Genomic DNA, 19,448 nt, shown 5'->3' with positions numbered 1-19,448 from the left:
CCTAATCTCCATAATGATTTTTAAATATACCCCTATCTTGTGAAAACACTGGGATTTCCCATGCTATTTATAGACCCTTCACTTCTGGTGACCAGTACTGCACTGCAAGTCTGCTAACCCCACATGCCATTCTGAGGATTGTGAGCTGACATATGTAGAATCATGCTGATATATAGTCCTCTGCAGGTTAAAGTTAAGGTAAAGTCCAGAGAAGCCATTGAATATTGTGAAATTAGCATAGAAGCCTATGGAAAGTGGAATTGGTGGTTTTTAGCCTGAATTGTGATATCCTGATTTGCATCAATTGATGATCCGTCAATTGATGTGGACTTTATTTATCTTTGTTTACTTCCGCAATGAATTTCGATGAAAATACGAAAATTGTTTACGGAATTATAAATAATATTCCAGCTACCTACCATTCTTCAGACCTAAGGAACTTTTTCTCCCAATTCATTGAGACTAATGGCTTCAGATGTTGTCATTTTAGACACCGACCTGAGCAACAGATACTGAAAAACTCTTCGGATTCAGAACAGGATAAGAAAACGTTTTGTTGCGTTTTTCGTACGACAGCAGAACGATTAGACAATCTCATAAAGCTTTATAATAGAAAACATTGGATTGATAAATCTGGTGATTCTCTATCAACTCTATGTTTTGTTTCTAAAGTTGCTGTTACTAAAGAAAATGGTAAATTTGACATTGTCTTAATCTTGTCTTATATAAATGTATATACTATACGTATACATTTACATGTACATTTGTACATGTTTGTACACACAAATTCTGTTTATATTACATGTAGTGTTGGGAATCAATCAAAATTTCGATTAGGATGTCACTTCAATACTGTATTGCAAGAACGCTTATTGAACGCCAAAACCACTTCAATTAGATAATGTGTTAATTTTTATCGATAATAATATATTACGTGAATTAAGAAAGTATCTGAATTCCAAGTTATCTCCAGATAATGATTAATTGATTTACAGTTTGAATACGTCTTTTGATTGTCATTATTATGAGGTTATACATGTACATGTAGGTATTGCATAAATTTCAAAACAACTATTACAGTACATGTAAGTTCAATATGTAGTAATTAAACAATGATTATACAACTGAGGTTCAAACTGTTTCTTTTAAACTGAAACATATATAAGATGACTGAAAAATTTCAACATATTTTCATGCATTAACATACATGTACATGTAGGTGCACGACTAGTACATTTTGTATATAATTTTGCTTTTTTGTTGAATTTTACTGATAACAAGCCATCAATAATGGTCAAAGCCTCAGAACTCATAATATATTTATTCTTTCCAATCAGTTGTTTAAATTTTTTAACACCAGTTTGAAAAAGTTCATGAAGATAATACAAAGTGATAGCAATGCATTATTTATGCATTACCTACATGTACATGTACATATACAATGTACATGTATTAAATTATATTTTATGATAATGACAATGAAAATCGTATTTCATTTTAAGACCTATACAAACTGTAAATCAATCAATCATTATCTGGAGATGATGGGGAATTCAGAGAAATTTTATATGGACAGACATTTTGTGCAAATTCTTTTTTTCATTTACTATTTTTTGCATGATTCATTCATGATTTGCAATGATGAATTGAAAAGAAGTGGGCAAAGAAACATTAATTAAACAAATCAAATACATTTTATTGTTAATGTATAACATGTGCATGTACTTGTTGGTGTTCATCTTTTTACGACAATTTATGATAATGTAAATCTGTAGGGAGAGAAAATTTTGAAGAATGAAAAATCTGAACATACTTTGTACATGTACATCTTTGTGCATTCAATATTGTATTTCTTTTAAACATTTATTCATAGATATACAATATGTGTTGCCTAATTATCTTGTAATCTGAATTATTTTTTAATACATACTTTTAAACATGTTCATTTTAAAATTTTATAGAAGCAGAAAAGCAGTACAAAAGCAGATCAGAATCCAAACAGATCCCATTAGACAGGGAAATGTTTACCGAATCAGATCTAGAAAAACTTCCAGAATTACACCCACCTGATGTAATGCCCAATGGAAATGTTGGTACTCCCACTAGAGTGTTTCTTGAATTAATCCAGCAATGTCGTTTACCACCGGTAGTAATAAAAAAACTTGGTTTAACATTTCCTAAAACAAGGACAAATAAAAAGTATGGAGATGTGCCTTTTGATTATGGTGGAAGAAAAGTTACTTCACAATGTGATATTTCAGAGGAAGAAGTTAAGTCTGGTTTAGGTCATCAAATTCTCAAAGACGGGGAGTGTGCTGGTTCATCTGAGACACAAAGTGAGTCAAGCAATGAGAAGAAAAAAGTGAGAAAAAAGAACAAGGATAAGCATTGGAGAAGTGACCCAGAAACAAAGAAAAGAATGGAGGAGAAAATTGAAGAGAATATGATAGCAGAGTCTGATCAATCAGAAGTGGTAAGATTTGTATGTGAAGGTGTTACATTTACATTCACATGCATGTAGGTACTTTCTTAATCACACATTTTTCTTATTAAAGCATTGAAACTGTAGCATCTTACATGTACAAAATGTATATCAACCTTAAAATATGAAATGATACTAATATACTTAATGTACATGTACATGGAATATACAAAGAGTAATCAAGGGAACCAGGGTTATAGCGGTAATCAAAAGAATGTAATTCAGGGACAAAGACCAGACATGGAAAACAGACATACACAACAAAGAACATAAAGTAACTAAAATCATACATACAAAGTAACAAAAGCAAATGAGCAACCTGGGCTCCACTAGATACTGGGAGCATGGACCAGGTGCACCGGTAGGGTAAGCGTCCTCTGTTTTTCTAGAAACACCCACCGAGTTGCTCATAAAAAGTCAAGTCCGGGGTAGACAAACAAGGAAAGGAAAACTATGACCCGTTGAATAAATCAGTTTTCATGGTGCAGATGGATACACCATAACGATCCACGAGTTCATGATGACGACCATAAAACTTCTGTAGTGATGACTTCAATCTTGTAGCAACATAACCCTGTTCCAGAAGCCTATTTGTTAGAGTTCTGGCGCAATACAAAAAGTCTGTGTAGTTTCGGCAAGCTCTGGCATAACGTATGAGTTGTGATATGAACACTCCATACGCAGGTGCTGAAGGGGATGTTGCCACAGATGAAAGGAAAGTTGACAATTTTGAATGAAAAGTCATCATGTTTGTCGTAAAGTTTGGTCAAGATATGAGGCTGACTTCACAGTGTCGGTAGTATCCTTTATCTCAATTTCTTTGGGTTAGATATGATGTATCAAATCCCTGAAATTAGGATTGTTTGAAGATAATACGTCATCTATATAGCGGAAACTGAGATTAAAGGATTTAGCTAAAAAAATGAGAAACAAGGTTCATGTACATGTATAATGTTGCTTCACTGATAATGACTTCAAATCTTAATTGATACACACATGTAACATGTATACATTTCATATGTATATTCACATGTACAATACATTTAGTTTTTGTACAAATGTAATATTAAAAGAACATTTGTAGTCATGACGTCACTATTGAAAAAAAACCTCTTTCAATGAATCATTTACTGAAAAGTATTACTGATTAAACGATAAACACACTTCCCCCTCAGTCAATAGTAATACAAAATATAAAAATGTGTGAAAAATAAAATTCAGTAAATCACTAGCTACATGTAGCATGAAATTCATAACTCACAGTGAGAGGATAAAGACAAAGCCTGGAAAACTGAAAACAATAAACAAAAGCAATTCCATTGTTTCCCATTAAAGGATGATGACAGCTGTGAAGAGTGGGAAAGACACGAAGCCTTACATGATGATCCCGATAACCAGGAGAGAAATAGTGAGAGGTTGTTTGAGGAGGAGATAGAGCTAAAATGGGAAAAAGGGGGGAGTGGTCTGGTGTTCTATACAGATGCTCAGTACTGGAAGGAACAGGAAGGAGGTTGGTTAAAACATTGGAAAAGTACACAGTGTACAAATGTACATGGCTGAAGGGCTTGTACATTTATATGATGTTGTCTATTAGAAATTACATAATAATAAATTTTAATTTTTACTGTTGCAACTCAGTCAAAGCATGGCATGTCATGTCATGTATTATGCCGAAAAAGAACTCATACAAATGCTGCAATAAAGATAAATTTACTGTCTTAAATCTACCACATTATGTGGTTTTTTGATGTAAATTACATAATACATGTTTTATTATAAGTATTCAGCTTATTAATTGAATACTTATCAAATTATAAATTGGAAATTAAAATAACCAAATATGTTCTCAAGTACAACTGATAAAGAATATCATAAGACAGCAATCATTTGATTTACTTCTGGAAAATTTAGAAAAAATAATTTGACTTTTCACTGGAGAGAAAAAAATTTTGATTTAAAATAATGCAAAAAAAAATAATAATAAATTGTTGCCTAGATTAAAACATGAAAAGAAATAGCTAGATGACAAAAAAAGAAGATGAATTTCAATAGATGGCAAAAAAAGAAGATGAATTTCAATAGATGGCAAAAAAAGTAATTTCTTTTTGATTGGCCTTGAAAAAAATTACAAGTCATTTTTTGCTCAAGGTAAAAAAAAGTTTTTCTCAGAAAAAAAATCCATAGCCCTCCATCCCCACCTTCAGAATATCAAATGATTGCTGCTTAATTTAAGAAGTGCATGGAACAATTTCTCTGTGGTGTTTTCTGTGATTAAATTTTGGTTATTAACCGTTACCATGTGATTACCATATTGATAATTCACAACATTTCATAATTTTGTTTAAGGAGATATATGTATTACAACTTTTAATGAATGGTTTCTTGACATTTTGGATGTAAAATAGCATGAAGAGATACATGTACATTGCATGTCAAAATTAAATGTATCTTGTACTGATAAAATCTTAAGGCCAAAGCAAAATCTGTATTTTTCTTTTTTCATGAATTATTACAGTGGAAGAATTGAAAAAAAAAAATATATATGAACAGTTTGTACACTTGATCAATTCAATTTTCAGATTTTGATGAACAGACAACAGATGACTGGGATGTTGACATGAGTGCTTACTATGAAAAAGGTGCTGGAGATAAAGACATTAAAGACTTCTTATTGATGAGGCAGTCAAAAAGATGGCGGGATGGAACAGAATCTACTGACAGATTCAGTTTAGGATTTGCTAAAAAGAGACCGAGAAATAATGAACAGTCTACCTCAGGTCAATCTAAGATTGGGAAGTTTGAGGTTCATACTAAAGGAATAGGGAGAAAAATCCTGGAAAAGCAGGGTTGGACGGAAGGAAGTGGGGTTGGATCATCTGTACAGGGGATGTCAGAGGCTTTAGAAAATGAGGGACAACCACCCTCTGTAAAAACAGGACTAGGGTTAGTGTTTGTTCAATTTTAACTATATAAAAAAAGGAACAAATCTATGATGATGAAAACATTGTACTTGTTCATATGTCATTATCATTAAAAATGAAAAAAAAACTATTTTCTAAATTAAGTATTTAATAAAATAAAAAAAGGAGCAAATCAAATGCATTAGATATTACTTCATCATACCTTATATATAATCACAAAAAAATCATGATTGAGATACACATGTATTACTTGAATCACATTTTACTCTCTTTACATGATTTTACTTACAATTATTAATGAAACCAACAACAAAACAATCACTTTTGAATATGATGTGTCAGAGTTATCATCCTTTACATTGAAGTAGCAGGAACAGGAAGGCTTGTCTTTTAATTAACTAAGTCAGAGAGTTATATTGAGATAAGCAGGCTCATCTTTTTCATGGTATACACCCAAAATAATTACATTTGTATTTACCAACATAACTTTCTTTTATCTCTAAAATGTTTGCCCTAAACTGTCTTTTCACATTAATTACTAAAAACAGTAAATGGTGTCTTGCAATTGGAGAATAACAAATGTTTAAAGTTTACATTATCTTTTTCAGATATAGAGGGGAAATAATATCACGGCAGGGTATTGTGAAAACAAGGACTGCAACCAGAGAAGTTGTGATTGGGACAGTGTATGATAAACGTGATGATTTACAAAAAACGGAGCCATTGTTACGAAGACATGATCATTATACAATTGCTTATAGAGATCCTGTACAATTTGAAAAAGCAAAGTCTGATACAAGTTGATTTTGTTTCATCTATATTGTTTTATATGTTATATAATTGACATATATATAGAAAGTAGCCAGTAAACATCATACAATTATTTAAGATTTTGAAATTAAAATTTATAGATACTAAGTATTTCCCTCTTTTTACTAATCCATTAGATTACTGTTTTTGTGCTGCTGTATTTAGATACCAATATCATTGACCAATTGTATTCTTGAAAAAATTTCAAGAACAAGCCAAAATCAACACTTTATATGGTAAATTATCCATGAGCCCAAAACAATGGAAACTACACATTTCATTTACCCTAATTAATTTGGTAGACGAGCTAGTACCTGAAAAAAGTAAAACTACTTTTTTTGTGTTTTGAATATTATTCAGTTCAACCTTATGAACCTTTGATTTGAGTGATGGTGTGACTTTTTTGAGTTTTTCTTAAAATCTTCAAACTCAAGTGATTTCATTGGTCGAAATTTGAATTGAGGAAGGATTTGAGGAAAATCTCAATTTGAGATTCTTAATGAAAAAGATCCAGGTTTCAGCTGGTTGAGGTTGCTTTGTCTGCCAACAAGCTGTTCTTCTAACATGCATAATTGGCAGGAACTTTCAGAATTAAAATTTAAGAAGAAAAATAACAGACAAAGGGGACACTAGTTCTAAGAACTTTACTTTGCCTTTCTACTTTACTTTTTTACTTTTTTTTATAGTTTGTGTAAGAATTTAAGGAGGTAGACCTAGGGTAAGGGACATAACTTATGAAGTCAGTGATATGTTTGTATCATATTCAATTTCACCAAAGCCTATCAAGCTTTCACTTGACACAGAATGAAATTAATCTAAGTTACTGTGATGCTTACATGACATTGATGTAAATTGCTGAATACAAACATTCCAATGATTTTTAAGAGTTGTGTCCCTTATACTAGGTCTACCTCCTTAAACCAGCAACTTCCGATCAGCCTGATCGAGGAACATGGGCAATTAAGTTTTATTAGATAAGGACATATGGGCGGTACTTAAACAAACAGCTGTGTGTAAAATAAAAACAAATGCATGTGTGGTTATCTAGGTAAAGATATGCAGACGACATGTAGAGTTAATTATTGTTTGCTACATAAAGAAATAGTTCTTAATCACCTTTTCAATTTAAAAATGAATTATGCCTTTCCAATTCTATTAATCTAGATATGCTTTAACTAGTTTACACCATATTTCTGACCACATGTTATATGCCTTTCTTTTTAGCACTTTTATATCTACTTGTCGCCTTGGATTTTTAGCATCTTGCACAGTTTTTGTTTATGTTGCTTCCCTATTCACATGTTCATTCCAATCTAAGATAGCTAGATTAGTCCGTAGTATATAAACTTGCTGGGAAAACTTTATCCTTTTGTCATGATACTGCAATATAGCATTGTTGAAGCTTTCAACATAATAACTGTCCATGCAGTGAATACAATCTACAGGTGATTTATACACTTGAGTGTTCATTAACGCTCGTCCAAGTAACATTTCTGACTTTGGATCAGAAATCACATCTTTTGATGGTTCATACTTCAGTTCTGTTTCACATCTTGATAATTCACTGCAGTGTTCATGATTATTTTTATAATGTTCAACAATATTCAGTATACTTAATTTAAGTTTTGTAGGATCTTGATTACAATTTTTCATTGCCCAGTAAATGTGAGTCTTGATACTGGCACTTTTATCTGCTAACTCAGGATGCCAAGTTTGCCCTCTTTGTACTTTGGCCCTGTGCAAATTGATTTAATTTCCTTTGCAATGTTTTTTGTTGCATGCCAAGTATCATTTGTAGATTTAGTATCCATTCCATTGCTCCTTATGAATTTGTTCGCACTTGTATTTCTGTCATGACAATGAACACGGATTTTTACTTCATACTCATCATGTAAATTGTTAAGATACTCTTATATTCTTTCTGTTCCAATCAGTTCGTGTTTCTGTGCACTCGGACAATCAACTTTAGAAATAGTTTCGACATGTAACACTTTGTGAGTTCTAGAACCAAGACATACAACATCAGTAAACATGGAATTCTTCCTAGTTCCATGCCTAGCATCAGTAAAATGTCAATGCCGTCTTGAAGTTCTTCATAGGAAGCAATTTCTTCGAGAAGTGCTGTTTTACATGACTCATTTACTAAACCTTCTACCACTGGTGAATATTTTTGAAATATTCCATTTAGGGTAATTTCGCCAATACATCCAATATTTGAGGCCTGACAGAATCTTGAATACTGGTTTGGTAAAATACCAGAGACATAAAATCCATGAGCCATCCGAAGGTTACAAAGAAATTTGTCACCAAGGTAGGATGAAGAAGACCAAAATAGATGATGCTGTTTGTCTTCACATCTAAGTTTACTCCAACATGTCCTTTTATATCAGTTGATTTGACAAATAAATTGCTCTTGCTGATTTTCCCGTGTTACTCTCTGAATGAGGTTTTCTATAGACTTTTCACCAGTTATAAAAAGCTGTTGTTGGGATGCATCAATATCACAAGCTGTAAACGAAAAATCTAAAAATGGAACATCCTCCTCATCATTTTGGTTCTCAGGGTTCAATTTTTGTGTTAGTTTATTTCTCATATAAAACGAAAATACTTCCAAAAGCATGTCTTTATTTGTTGTTCTGTTAGGATTTCCACCACCCATGGTACACTTGATGTCATTGGCCATTTTATATATGTGGTCTTTTTCATCAATTGATTCACATGTAAAATTATTTTTTCCATCAATAGGTTTTGGTTTATCTTTTCTGGCAATATTTCTCTTCTTGACAATTTCAAAATTATCTTTTGCGTATTTCCTTTTTTCTGGTCGTTGATTATTTTCATTATTTATATTAATATTCTGAAGAGGTAGTGCTTCCATGATGATACATTTATTTTCATTTATTAAAAATTTCCCTCCAAACTGTGACATTTACAAATTTCCCACTAAAACATGGGGCCATCAAGGAATTTATAGTAATGCATTTTATTTATATTAATGTATTTTGTCAGGATCATCATTACCTTTGAAACATTTTATTTTTGACAGGTATATCCTCCCATCTGATTGATTGTTGCAATGTTTTGAGGATTGGGATAATGATTAAAAATCTCTATCCTTCTATAACCTCGTTGTCAAAGGTCATGCATTTTTGTTTCATCAGAGGGAATGACAGGTTTTAATTAAATTGCCTAAGAATAAAAAAAAATCTGCCGAGAAAATAAAGTTTTACGAACAATGATAAATAAATTGACATGTGGTAATCTTTGGTCAACAAGTAATTCATAGTAAATTTTACAGACACTTTTACCCACAGAATAACCCCAAAATGCCCATAAAGTTGATTCTGACCCACTTCAGTAAATGATGACACATAAACTTTGTAAAAGTCAGTGAAAATGGAAAATCTGCAGAATGCAAGAAAATAAAGTTTTACGAACAATGATAAATAAATTGACATGTGGTAATCTTTGATCAACAAGTAATTCATAGTAAATTTTACAGACACTTTTACCCACAGAATAACCCCAAAATGCCCATAAAGTTGATTCTGACCCACTTCAGTAAATGATGACACATAAACTTTGTAAAAGTCAGTGAAAATGGAAAATCTGCAGAATGCAAGAAAATAAAGTTTTACGAACAATGATAAATAAATTGACATGTGGTAATCTTTGATCAACAAGTAATTCATAGTAAATTTTACAGACACTTTTACCCACAGAATAACCCCAAAATGCCCATAAAGTTGATTCTGACCCACTTCAGTAAATGATGACACATAAACTTTGTAAAAGTCAGTGAAAATGGAAAATCTGCAGAATGCAAGTGTGCTTTCTTTGGCTGTTACTGAAGAACAAAGATTAGCTATACAAGCTTTTTTCAATCACAATAATTGGGATTTTAACGAAGTTAATCAGATGACAAATTGCTGAATCGAAGAACCAGCTGAAAACACCAACAGAAATGAGTCTGAAGAACAACAAGTTGACCTGCAAACTTTTGAAAGTGGGCCAAACCATCAGGAAGGCATTCAGCATGAAGTAGATTGGGATATGTGTTTGGAATGTTTTTGTACTCCATGTGTAACTATAAACAGGCAAAGTTGGCTAGGTGAAAGGCAAATGGCTCACATTAGAAATAGTGCTATTAGAAAAACCAAATACAAACTATTTTGGAGGATGATGCAGAATAGGGAAGCCTGGAGTCATGAGCAGTACCTCAGAAAAAAAGTTGTCTTCTTAATAGAGATAGAGTAGATGACTCAATAGTGATTGTGAGGAGAGAGGTTATGCCTATCTGTGTTTTAAATCTTGTGAGAGAACTTTATCCAAATCCTAAGTCAAAGCCATACATGGGGCACAGATGATATTGAAAATTGCTAAAGTGTTAAATATGAAACTCTGTTATTTAGATCGACTTTTCACTTGCAGTATATTAGAATAGATTGATTTTTGTGTTACAACTGATTTGCTGACATATTCTATTCTTTGGATATGTGTTAATGGATTTTGATATCAGTATTAATTTATTGGAATAAGGCGAAAATTACATGTACTGCTAACAAGGTACATGAAACATGCCTGTAACCACTAACTTGCATGTGCATTTGTTTACAAACAAAAACAGCTGATACCAAACTCCTCCCACTAAATTCAAAATCTGTACAAAATTGTGTCCACTTCAGATTTTGCAAATGTAATTTCTCTAGGAATATTGATCAAATAGGAAATATGTTTTCACAATTTGTTTATTGTTAAGGTAGAAACATTTGAGACAAAGATTATTAATAAAATCTGCTTCTAGCTCATGATATTCTAAAATTATATTCTCTGATCTTAACCCTGCCAGATTTTTGAAAAGCAAGGGATGCAACCCTTATATACCCAGGCTGCTGCTATAAAAAAATATGTATGCTTTCTATAGGAAAGAATTGATGGATTTTCTTGTTGGGCTGTCTTAATACAGCCATAAATTGACATAGAATTATATGAAATGACCTATCATAAATTTTTGATGTTGCTTTTGTCCACTTTTAATAAACTCTGGTCTCCGCATATCATAAAAACTGTAAAAACTTTAATTAAACTTAATGTACAAATATAAATCTTTTTCTCTGCATGAAAAACATTACTGTGCAATTGGTATGAATTGTAGATTTATAACACAATTTAGTATTCAATAAAGTATTTTTATGACACATTGTAAATTTGACTATCTTTAGAACAGGATATTAGCGGTATCAATGAAACTATAAACAAAAAAAAAATAATCCTCAAGTTTATTTATCCATAAAATTGTTTTACAAAAAGTTATGGGAGTATTTAAGTACAAAACATACGAATCATATATTAGTTGCAAATTTCCATGTTCTGTACACGTTTTCAGGACTAACCTCTCATAAGCAGCATAAGAATCAAATATATGGCAATATCTAAATCCCCAAAACAAACATGTTTTTATGAGTTCAGACCGTTCAAAAATATGAAATGTACGAGTGCATGTTATTAGAACTTAAGAATTAAATGACATGTGAAGTAATCCATATCTGTTTGCACATCCTTTTGCAAATTTGCAACTGTTAAAAATCGCTTATATTAATGTGTGAAAAAGGGAAAAGGATCAAAGTAGATAACCTAGCTACTTTATACATTTTTATGGCACCAAGGAAAGATAAAACATCTTTTAAAACTACATAAAATGCATTTCAAAGATCAATGCTTGGGTCATATCTTAATAAATTTATTCAAGGTTGCAAAGTGGCCTTTCCTATGACTTTCACCAGTAACACACTTGATAACCTTCATTCAAACGAATTGGGAAGGTGATATTTGTCATCAGAAAGGGCTTAACTAAAATCTAAGCAGTAAAACATTAATGGCGAAAGACCAAAAATAATACTAAAAAAATAAATGAAAAACCCACTTATTTGAAATGTATAATTTGAGCCAGTATTGAAATGAAAACTTTACAAGAAATTTTCAATTTTTGATGGTTATCATTATTCTGTGTTTAAAAAGACATGCATGCAATACTGTAAACGTAATTCTTGGGTTTTTGATGCTTTGGGATAAAAATACCTGAACATTATGTCGCCTATCCACCACAGAAACTTCCCTACTATTTCTGAACACTACACAAATAGTAGTCCAAATGTAATTTCTTTCAAATCATATACCTCTTTTACAACCAGTAACCATGTTTATTGCAATATACAGCTCAGTAATGTTCTATAATTTCTGCAAATAAAGTTATGATCTAGTCTTCAAATCAACAAAAATTTGAGGGACTCCTTATTTGCCTTGAAAGATATTTAGTAATAAATTAGCAATTGGGGAATTTACTTCTTGTAATAATGTGTCAAGGAGCATTAAAAGTGTTAAGCATGTTTCATTTAACACACCTATCAGTCAACTCTTCATTCTATCATTATTTTTTTACCATTGATAAACCGGAAGTGAAGAACGGTGATTTTACCCGAATGAAATTGGTGGGAAAATTCAAATTGACAAAAAGTGTCTAGTTTTTAAAATCTTATTTTCATCACGGAAATTATTTTCTTACGCTAAAATTGGTTTTATTAGAATATAATTACTGTATAGAATATATATTCTGTTAATATAGTTTTTGAATGTAGATGCAAATTAGCTTTTGGACAGGTTTAGAAATTTGTGAAAAAGATGAACTGGAACACAATTTGTAAATGTGTGTGAAGTTGGATCAGGAGTATGGATTGATATTCAATTTATACATTTTTAGAAAAATAAATAATATGACAAACGAAATGTATATGATTACAATTTTATTTTACATTATGTTGTCTTTGAAATTTAGTTCATGCTTCTATTTTTACAAGAAACAAAAACACCCAGTGCTTACCACACTTTAATTTAATTTAAATTTTTAGCATATAACAAGTGTATTGATAGGTACATAAAAACTTCAATAGATATAGAATTTTGTGAAATAAACTTGATATAATGTCATTTGAAAGAGAAATCAAGTTGACCAAGATTCTAGCGGAAATCAAAAGAATGCAAACTAGGGAACAAAGACCAGTCATGGAAAACAAACACACACAAAGAACATAAAATAATCAAAATAAATGGTACAAAGAGACAAAAGTGATGAACAAGTCGGACTCATCTAAAACTTAACGCTTCGACCAGGTGCACCACTTTGTGGGTTTTTGATATCTTGTGTCACCTGTCTATCCCTGGAACTTCCTTACTATTTCGAAATTCTACACAAAAATATAGTCCAAATGTAATTCCTTTTATATCATTCAATACCTCTTTTATAACAAGTAAATATGTTTCTTGCAATTTATCTGCTCAATAATATTCTGTTATTTATGCAAATATCTAGCCTTCATATCAACTCAAAATTTGAAGGACTCATTTTTGGCCTTGAAATATATTTAGTAATAAATTTACATTTAGGGAATTTATTTCTTGCAGTAATGTGCATGGAAGGATAAAATGTGTTTGCTATTTTCACACTTACACCTATAAGTCAAATTGTCCATCCTATCATTAATATTTTACCATTTATAAACAGGACGTCAATAATTGAGATTTTAACTAAGTATCTTGTGTTAAGGAAATTATTCTTTTAAGCTGCTATTTGTTTTATTTAAGTATAATTGTTAAGTAGGACAAATACTCTGTTAATACAGCTTTTGAATGTAAATGCAATCTGACTTTTGGATAGATTTAAAATTGGGGAGAAAGGTGAAATGAAACAAAATTTCGTAAATGTTTGTGAAGTTGGACCAGTAGTATAGATTGACTTTCAGTTTATATTTTTCAGTTTCATATTAAAAAGGACACTTCTTAATAGTATTTTAAATGCAAAGTATAATCACAATTTTATTTAACATCATATAATCTTTGAAATTTTGTTCATGCTACAATTTTCACAAGAATAAAAAAAACGCCAGTGCTATCAGCACTTTGATCTAGAGACACCCGCTGAGCTGCGCATAAAAAGTCAAGTCCAGAGTAGACACGTTAAACTAATCGAACACGGCCTATTTTCATCTCTGGTGGTAAGTATTGTAACCGTCGACAAATACCACCATGGAATAAATCTGACTGTCTTTAAGTTAAATCATATATATAATAATTTTAAATTCTAGATTTTAAGGAAGACTTAGAAGCTCGAACAGTTAAGTTACAAAAATCTTGGCTTTTTGTGTCAGTGGGGTACAAAGATAAGCTAATACTGAAAAAAAAGGAATCCGAGAATATTCTTTTGGAACAACTCGATTCGGTAATGGGGGTAGTATAAAGGTAAATCATATTTGGCGAGTTTCCAAAAATATGGAATGAAAGCTACATTTCACTCATCCATAAGAAAGGGGACAAATCCAATTCATCAAATTACAGAGGAATTTCTCTGACATCCAATCTAGGTAAACTTTTTAACAAAATTTTATTGGCCAGAATAATGACATTTATTAATTCTAACAAATTAATCCATAACAATCAATTGGATTCAAAGAAAAATCAAGAACAACGGATCATTTTTTTTACATTAAAACAATTGTTGAAAAATATAAATCAATAAAAAAGTATATGCAGCTTTCATAGACTTAAGATAGGCCTTCGATACAGTTTGGAGAGAAGGCCTGTTTTGTAAATTATGGAAAAATAACTTCCCTTCTCAAATACTTAAAATTATTCTTTCAATGTATCAAGAACCTTCTTGTAGATTGAGGTTCAAACAAGGTTTAAGTAGGAAATTTGTGTCAAAATGAGGAGTCAAGCAAGGAGATGTTCTTTAATTTTTATATAAATGATTTAATTTCAAATCTTAGCGAAGGCGAGGTTGATCATGTCATTATCGGAAATATCTCAATTAACTCACTACTATACGCAGATGACATTATATTATTATCTAGTACTCAAACTGGTCTTCAAAAATCATAGAATGTTTTGCACAAATTTTGTGAATCATGGAAGCTAGAGGTGAACCATTAAAAATCTAAAATTATGATTTTCAATTCAAATGGAAAAACTCATCTTAATTGTTTTAAACTTAATGATAACACTTTAGAAATTGTAAAAAAATATTGACTTCTGGGTTTGACAATTAAATATACAGGCACTTTTAACATCTCTTTTCAGACATTAATGGAGAAAGGTCGCAAGGCATGGTTTAAGATTAAAAACTCTATAGGATTGAACAATCCATGCTCTATACTAAGAAAACTATTTGATATGCTTATAAGCCCGATTATTCTATATGGCTGTGAAATTTTGGGAACCAATTATAATTTCAAAAATGGTGAACCATTTGAACATATCCACAAATTTATAAAAGAAATCATTGGTGTTCACATCAAGGCAACAAATTCTGCATGCTTAGCAGAACTAAAAAGACAAAATTATGGTTCAAGTTATTAAATTCTGGGAACACATTAACTCCAATAACACCCTTGTAAATGAAATATATAAAAATATTCCACAAAATAATAAATGGTTAACAACAGTTCACAATTGGATAAAAAGAACTTGGTTTTAATTACATTTTAACTGATACAGATCTACTTAAACATAATATATAACATATAAAGCAAAGAATCATTGATCAAAGTATTCAAAATCAACTCATTGAGAGATAATAAGAAACTTCTGCTTTTTTTTAATAAAATCTATAAGGTTAAAAAAATACCATCTTATGTTGATACATGTAAATACAAATCAGACAGATCTATGATTTGCAAATACCAAATTAGTACCCACTTTCTTTCAATAGAGAGAGGACGATTTCCAAAAAAAAAAAAAAAACTTTCCAGCTAATGAACGCATTTGCAAATTATGTCAATTAATTCAAATTGAAGATGAAACCATTAACTATAGAAATGATTTAATAACTAAAATTTAAACATATATAAACCACTTCAACTCACTAACAGAAATAACATAAGTTTGATTTTTAACTCTAACTCACTCCAATACTCAAGGCAACAATTGATTATATCAACAACTACCAAGCTTTCATTCAATGTATAACGTTATAATTGTCTGGTTGTTCACTGTCGTCCACAACATTATACATGTAAATGATAGCAATGTTTTGTTTGTTTTGTTTACACAAATGTATGTGCATTATGTTATTATTGTGTCATGCCCATTTAATGAAAATGTGTTTAAACAATAAATGATTTGAATTTGAATTTGAATTTGAATTTATTATGGTTGAATAGTTTTTTTTTTTTGGTTGGACACTCCAAGTTAATGGACTATAACATGACACAATCAGCGCCGTATCAGTCTCGGGTCCATGATGCACCTACCTATTTATACAATGTAATTGACCTCTTTTTCACTGTTTTGATCAAATCATCAAAATAAATTGGCAAAGAACTATTCTTGTGTGTCGACTTCAATATTTTGTTGAGGTTTGCATTTCAGTGAAAGCCGGATATAATCAAGAGCTTATTTCCATTTTTTAACACATATTTAAAAGGACTTAAAATTGTGCCTATACAAATACTTCGTTAAAGTAAAAAATCAAATAAAATGTATGTTTTCTTCATTATTGCGCGCATCTCAGAGAACTATTTGTGATATCTGTCCATATCTTTCTGATTTCCGTTTCACTGTAACGGTGTCCTGTTATTCTTTTTCGAAAAACACACCCAGAAGCTTCGGGTTTATCGTATGTAAACCCATCATGGTTTGTAATGTCTACTTTTGCTCTCAATCTGCACATTCCAGTAATGAATACATCCTCAAGCCAAAAAAATGGAATGCGTAAACTAACGGTATATAGCCTTTCCAAACTATCACCGGATATAACGTACGAGGTACCACTACAATATGGAGGATACTCAGTCCCACTGAACAATTTGGGAGGTGTATACCACTTTGAACTTTCGTTTTGTACAGGTTTAGCTCCTGATATTTGAACTCCCATGACGGTATTATTTAATTTTCTGTATTTCAATTCTTTCATAAGGAAGTCTAAGTTAACGAACATATCATCGTCTGCTTTCAGGAGGTACTTAGCGGACGAACAATATGTTAATGTCCATTTTAACATAGCAACGGATTTCAACGATAGATTTTTATATGAATCAACAAAGTCTTCTTGAATAATGTCATGATATTTTGTGCTTTCAAAAATTATTTTTTCTTGAATGGTTCTGTTAGTTGCAGATCCTAACATAAACACAAGTTTGATATCTGAGTTAGTCTTTACGACAGACCCCCATGTTTCACGAACAGTTTGCCGTTGATCGAAATTCCCCGACGCTACGCAGACGACAACAACCAAATGCACAAATCCATTTGAAGTTTGGCAAGTGGTGTTTTCTAAAATCGTATAACTGAAGTCGTGAACGTTCGCAATCGACACAAACATTTTGAAGAAGAAGTATTCAAGTCGTTGGTAAAAACGTCTCCAGCGATAACTTAGTACCGTATACGAGCCATTTATATCTAGTAACAAAACACTAAGAATACAAACGACTAGTAGGATTGTGATCATTTTTCTTAGAGTCAGTCTTTTAGGAACTAAAATGGCTTCCATCAGGGCCCTGCATCTACAAATAAAAAGAAAAACAAGATGTAACTTATCACGGTTTCTTTGTTTTTCCTGCATCTTTTATGGTTTGACAATTTATTGGGTTGTTGTGCCTGTATTTACCGTCACTCGTACACAATCATTTTCATTAATCTGTGCATAAATTTATTCTAGACACAAAAAGGCTTGATAAAATGACCCAAAATAGTGGAAACTGCCGGAAACATTCTATCGAGAAAATTTCCTCCCAACACATTCACTCGAACGGTTTGTTATAATTTATACATCATTGTACTTCGTTTTGTAGTAACACCGACCACATGACCGTTGTGACCTTCTACTGTTAAAAATAACGTTACAAAAAGCCGTTTAAGTCACTTTTTATTTCATATCCCAGCAAATGTTCTACTACTAATATTTCTAAATTATTAATCTCTACCTTAACCATTGTTTAAAACTTTGTTATTGACAAAACGACAATAATGATATTAACTATATTTGGCGTGTTATTTGATGTATTAGATCGACTTCATAATTTTCAAAATTCGTATTATCTTGTTGATAGATATGATTTTCTACAACACTGATTTATAAACTTATCAGTGGAAAGTTGAAGTACCAGTCCAAATCAAATTGAGACATTGCAAATGGTGAAATGATTCAGGGTGTAGAAATACTCATAGAACAGAACAAACCATTCTTCTACAGTCTACATAAACTCTATTTGTACGTAACGATAATCATTTCCGTATTCAGATAAATTTTTGATTTGAGAAAACAATTTATTTATCCCCCAATATAATATATAATATATAAACAAGAAATAAAAGTCAGTTCAGTGGTTTATTGATATGCATGAGTCTGCTACTTAATTAAATGGTACTTTGATAAATCTTGCTCGCAACTCATTTCTTGTAATGACGAATTGTTTCCCTACAGTTATAAACTGAATTGCAATTCATGGCTATACTCTCAAACCATGACCTGTTGGCTGAATTTAAGGGCAATCAATAGAACCAAGACTCCAGCGGAAACCAAAATGATGCAATCCAGGAACGAAGACCAGATATGGAAAACAAAGAACATAAATTAACCAAAACAATACAAACACAACAATAAAAGTGAACTCCACTAAAAACTAGCAGCATGGACTAGGTGCACCGGTAGAGTAAGCGTCCTCTGCTTTCCTACAAATACCTGCCGAGTGTTGATAATACTTCTAGACATTTTGATATTATTTTGGCCGTAATAATACTAAATTTAGTTGACTAAGTCTAACAAAAATAGTACTCGTACACCTTTTCTTGACTTAAATATTACACAAGAAAATAACAACAAAATTTATGAAAAAAAGAGATGATTTTGATTTACGAATTATTAATTCCCCATTCCTGATACACCCTCTAATGTTATTTACATTTCACAACAAGAATTTTTTGCTCGTATTTGTAATAGAATGTCAGATTTTAATGAACGCAATAAATAACTCGCAAAATCCGCGGGGTTTATCAACTGCCCTTATTGTAAAGGATAATATGTTCAAATTGTTGTCTATTCTCTGAACCCTGTTTTCACAAATAGAGATACTCGACCACTAATTGCATCCCTACGTAAAACTAAGCCATTTTCAGTATTGCACTACATGGAATCTTGTTTATTTAGTACCTGACACTACTACTCCAAATACAATGCACTGGAGCGG

At 31.4% G+C, this 19,448-nt stretch overlaps 2 protein-coding genes across 2 annotated transcripts; one reads left to right on the top strand and one right to left on the bottom strand.

Annotated features, from left to right (window-relative positions):
* The first annotated feature begins 337 nt into the window (after window positions 1–337).
* LOC148607811 (G patch domain-containing protein 3-like) lies at window positions 338–6,321 on the top strand. The gene is made up of 5 exons (XM_088546107.1): window positions 338–693; window positions 1,962–2,473; window positions 3,818–3,992; window positions 5,062–5,425; window positions 6,012–6,321. The coding sequence occupies exons 1-5, from the start codon at window positions 357–359 to the stop codon at window positions 6,205–6,207; spliced, it is 1,584 nt and encodes a 527-aa protein (XP_088402233.1). The 5' UTR covers window positions 338–356; the 3' UTR covers window positions 6,208–6,321.
* Window positions 6,322–15,995: 9,674 nt separating this feature from the next.
* Window positions 15,996–17,749, bottom strand: LOC148607810 (beta-1,3-galactosyltransferase 1-like). Its single transcript, XM_088545031.1, has one exon. It carries the CDS (start codon window positions 17,708–17,710, stop codon window positions 16,757–16,759), a length of 954 nt encoding a protein of 317 aa, XP_088401157.1. The 5' UTR covers window positions 17,711–17,749; the 3' UTR covers window positions 15,996–16,756.
* Window positions 17,750–19,448: the final 1,699 nt, after the last annotated feature.

Source organism: Perna viridis, chromosome 9, assembly GCF_037379345.1.
Source record: "Perna viridis isolate PV_CMFRI_1.1 ecotype Kerala chromosome 9, ASM3737934v1, whole genome shotgun sequence".
In the NCBI taxonomy this organism is placed as follows: Eukaryota; Metazoa; Mollusca; class Bivalvia; order Mytilida; family Mytilidae; genus Perna; species Perna viridis.
The sequence above is the reverse complement of the archived record's forward strand: the minus strand, read 5'-3'. Positions and strand labels throughout refer to the sequence as shown.